The following is a 4,825-nucleotide window of genomic DNA, read 5'->3' as shown; positions in this document are numbered from 1 at the left end:
AGGCGAAGTTTCTAGAGGCTTACATCCACTTGAGGTGTCGGTCATCCCATTTCTCTTTGTCTTTGCCCCAGCTTGTCTGGGGAAACAAAAGACTAGTGACAAAACCTTTGTGAGAGTGATCAGGCAGAGCCTTTGTGATGTACAACTGTGGTAGGTGACAGCTTCTCCCCGTCGTTACGCCGGAGAGGCCCATCCTGCCAACCCCTAGCTTCCCTTGGTCTCATTGTCTGGGAGCAATACACGAAGATCAACTGTCAGCTACACCTGTCATGTGACCTAGGAATAGGCTGCAGTCATCAAATGGTTAGGACAAGAAACTTTCTAATTGTGGTCTTTTCACATTTGTGGCTAAAAATCTGACTTTACCATTAAAGAGGGATTTTAATTACAATTCTTTGGACCTCAAAATCAACCTGACTACCTGCCCTGAAATTGAAAGTTATCACTTAATAAATGTAATAAGGTAACCCAATGTTTTCCTATGGGAGAGGTAGTTCTAGCAGGAGTGAAAAAATGAATTTTGGAGTTTTTCACTATTTATTATATTTATAGAGCGCAACACTCATCCCCAGGGAGACATCACGGTGCTAGATTAATTGCTACATTGCATTCTGTTTCACAACCTTTTAAAGAGGGAAGAGCCAGGTCTTCAACTTCTCAAGAAACCTGAAAAGATCTGTATTGAGACAGAGATCCAACAGCAGCAAATTCCAATGGGTGGCGGCGAGATGAGAGAATGAACGTCTGCCCATGCTGGCTTTTCTGAAGCGCTTACACAAGCCTACACTAACACTCCTGTAGACTTATAAAAAGTCACTCGGCCACGCGAAGTAGCAGGCCCAGACTTGTATTGTGCCATGTGAGCATGGCACAGCAACTTAAATTTAGCTCCCTTGCATACAGGTAGCCAGGAAAGTGAATTCAGACAGAGAGTGGCTGCCCCTTCCTTCACAAAAACAATCCTGCCTGCAACAGGGGCACCCATGCACCACGGTGCCAGGGTGCCTGCATTGGAGCTAGGAGCCCATTGTGCGCCAGTGCTGGGGAAAGGACAGGAATGCACCACACTATGGTAAATATGGCGCATTCCTGCCCTGGCTGTGCTGTGCTGCATCACTTTGCCATAAATATGGCCCCAAGTGTGTTTACAAGGCCTGTTTGATGATTGATTGAAGGCACCCGCAGTACCAGGGTCTGCTACAATGTGTGCCCAGGCCAGGCTGCCTGTCTGCTCAGAGGTCACCTGCTCAGGCTTCTTCATTCCATGAGTCACCCCCTCCCCCACCCCGTATATGACTATACATAAGGTATCAAGTTGCGCAAAGTTTTTCGTAAATTCGGTGTGGGCAGAGCGCCATCTGTGCACAAACTGAGAAACCTCGGAAGACCTCAATCAAAATCTCAGGCTGAAGTCCCAAGTCGTGACTTCAAGCACTAGAACGAGTGCTAAAAGTAGAGGAACAATCACTGACAGCTCTCAGTTGGGATTGGTCTGGACTTGAGTAAAAGGACATTCTGTTGCCCTGACACAATAGCCAGCCTCCTCCCTGCAGGGAGTGCTACCATGGTGTGCGCTCTCGAAGCTTACACCAAAGGAAGCAATGGAGGGCGAGGCGTGGCGTGACACTCTAGTCCTACCCGGCCAAGAGTTGCTGCAAAGGTTCGAGGCCCTCTCACCTCAGAAGTTCTTCCACTGAGCACCCAGGAAGGAATGGCTGTGATAAAATAGGTTTAATATAATGCGCTGGAAGCGTCTACAGGACTTCAGGGTGCTTCACACAACATAGTTATTCACAGGTAAATTTGTATCATCCTCTGTAGGCTGAGAGGCGTGATCATTACTGTAAATATTAACAATAGGGTGGGCCTAGGGCCATGCCATCATAACCATAAGCCAGCTCAGAGGGTTAAGCGCTTGCAGCAGAGACCAGAGTGGAGCCTGCAGTAGAGTACATCCGACATTACACACATGTGCAGTAAATATAGCAGAGTGTATTTAAAAAAGCTAGACTGCTGTAAACTGGAAAATTATTCTAACAAGAAAACTTACCCAACCTGGTGCCGGCCGGGACATCCTATCCATAAAGTGTGCAGTAAGAACAGCGCTGAAAGAGCCTAGACAGACACTGAGACCAGCTGGAGGTTTGTTATGGGAGGAGTCCAAGAGTGACGGAACCAGTCCAGAGGAGAATCCGCCTCCTCGAGGCATGACCGGTGCGAGCCAATGTGTGCACGATAAACATGTCCCAGAAGAGGACAGCTTAGGGACCCCCCTCTCTCACCCTGACCATGTCTGTGGTGGGGTCAGTGAGTCTCAATGACCCTAGCCCACCTTGTGACATGATGGGGGAGAGTGGGCGGGGCTTACCTGACTGATGTGCAGCCTCAGGAGCTGGAGGGCTAAAGCCAGAAGCCCTGGGGCTGACCCTAGCAGCAATGCTACCAGGGAGGGAGTTCAGCACAGAAGGTCAGGTGTCCGCTGGGTTTATGACCTTAGAGGCTCCAGGGGTGTGAGATGGTCAGTCCAGCAGACTTTGGCTCAGCAGGGTGGCACGAGCAGATGTCACATGGAATTGGACTGCCTGGTTCTGGCTTGTGAGTGCTGCCTGCCCGATGCTCCAAGCCAGAGTTAGCATAAAAACCAGGACAGGCAGCCTTTCGGCATCTTTTACTGTTACTAGAGAACCAAACAGAAAAAGAGGTGGAAAATGGAGAGGGCGGAGCCCGAGTGTCCTTATCAACAGGCGCCACTTCCGCCTCTAGACTTCAACGGCTCATGAGGTCATGTTTAACCACCTCATTCTAAAGGTGCACAGATGGTGTTTCCTGTTCTCGTGACACAAAATCTTCATAGCACTCCTGCCATTCTATTCTTCACCACATGCGACTGACAGCTGTGACCCTCACATCTGTATGCGGCTCCTGAGCCAGATGCGCCCAAGCTGCGAGTGACAATCACTCGGGTAAACTTACCTTTTTCACATCTTTGTTCCCTCACTGGGACAATGTCGAGAGCAGTCAAGACATTCCTTGTCCCCGAGTGGTGTCTGCTGACTCCCTTCATATATCAAGACCTTGCTGCGCATCAGTCTCCAGACGTCACAGTGCAGGAAGGGAAGCCTTTCACCCTCAACTGTACTCAAAGGACGAACTACCGATACATGCACTGGTATAAACAGAACACCATGGGGAGACTGGAGGAAATAGTGTACTCTCTCGAAGGCGCCACACCCAGCATGCACAAGACGTTTAAAGACCACTTCCAAGCAAAGAGACTAGACACCTACTCCTTGTCGCTGTCAACACAAGCCGCACATGTCCATGACTCTGCTGTGTATTACTGCGCGAAGCAAGATCACACAGTGTGTGCGTGCGCCGGCAACGGGGGCAAAAACGACAATTCATGGATAAAATATGTATCGAGAAACATTGGGGAATATCCAGTAATATAATTTATACCAAAACCTAAATAAAGGTATACAAGAATAATTACAAAACTGCTGTGTTACTGAATGAATAACTCATTTACGGTGCCTACAACTTAGCCTTTAAACTAGCTCAGCGGATTAATGCATTCGTGGCAGACTTTGTGCAACGTGAAGTTCGGAGGTTTGAATCCCATTTTAAGATCGATGAAATTAGTATCATTGTTTTGGGCAATAATTAACACCTGCTGTTGGAGATAGGGCAAATAGTAAAGTGCGCGATTTAAAATTAACAATTCACATTTTTCTAAACATTTACTGTAACTGATAGTTTCCAATGGGTGACGCTTAAACTACATTCCTAATTTTTGAGCAGATACTTGCTATTTTTCAACCAAAACACAAACCTCTTACATCCACTTACAGCCTCATACAGATGAGAAGAGAAATATTTTTCATTAATATCAGAAGTGACAGGCATGCTCACTGGACGGCCCAGAGGTCACACTATTGTATGAATTCATAACTCCAGCACGATTTCTAATGTGCGATACATAAAGGATGCTGTGGTGAGGTTCAGGACTCGTACACACTACAGAGCAAACATCTGCGCAATTATATTGTGTTTGGACAGAAATGGGGTCTCGATTCGCCACACATGCCCTCCCAAGCCCAGAAGCACTGGTGCACGTGCCCTGGAATCCATCATATTGGAAGGACCAACGCTCAACATCACATATTAAGTTAATATCAAGGACTTGACTAAATGTAGTTTTATTGTGCAAGGCGCCCATAGGCAGCTCAATACTTACATGTCATTGTCCCCAAGTGCACTCGTTTCACAGTCCTCCACGTTCATCAATGGGACATTACATGGTTTGTGCAATCTTCACAGGTGCAGAAGGATAAAGTGCTCCGGCATGAGGCACTTGTCCTCACTGGTGCGGAAGCATGCAGGGCTCTGACCCGCACTTGTCTGCACTGGTGGTAAAGCAGAAAGTGCTTTGACACTGGCCACTTGTCTTCAGGAGTGTGGAAACGTACAGTGCTCTGACACAAGGCACTTGCCTTCAGGAGTTTGGAAGCATACAGTGCTCTGACACAAGGCATGGCAGGTTACTGAGTGGGACGAGTATTAGATTTGTGTTTTTCCACGTTCTTAATCTGATGTCAGGAGCTGCAGCTTCCCACACTAAGCACTTCTCCCGAGAATTAGGGCGCGGCTTGGTGAACTTGTAATATAATACAAACTCTTTTATTCTGCACTCAGTCACAATTTAAACAGGCTTCGACAAAGGCAATCAATTGACTTTTGTACATTAAACCACATGTTCCAAGTTTCAACATCTCACGAAGCGTTCACAATGCATGAGTGACGGTGCAGATCTGAACCTGCTGCG

The 4,825-nt window shown here is 47.4% G+C and overlaps 1 gene segment (V, D, J or C); it reads left to right on the top strand.

Annotated features, from left to right (window-relative positions):
• Positions 1–3,005: 3,005 nt before the first annotated feature.
• Positions 3,006–3,452, top strand: LOC146862345 (T cell receptor beta variable 10-3-like). The segment is given in 1 exon segment: positions 3,006–3,452. A coding segment is annotated over 1 exon segment (447 nt).
• The last annotated feature ends 1,373 nt before the right edge of the window (positions 3,453–4,825 follow it).

The sequence above is a fragment of the Triturus cristatus genome, chromosome 2_2 (genome assembly GCF_964204655.1).
Source record: "Triturus cristatus chromosome 2_2, aTriCri1.1, whole genome shotgun sequence".
Classification (NCBI taxonomy): Eukaryota; Metazoa; Chordata; class Amphibia; order Caudata; family Salamandridae; genus Triturus; species Triturus cristatus.
Note: the sequence above shows the minus strand (reverse complement) of the source record. Positions and strands in the feature narration are given on the sequence as shown.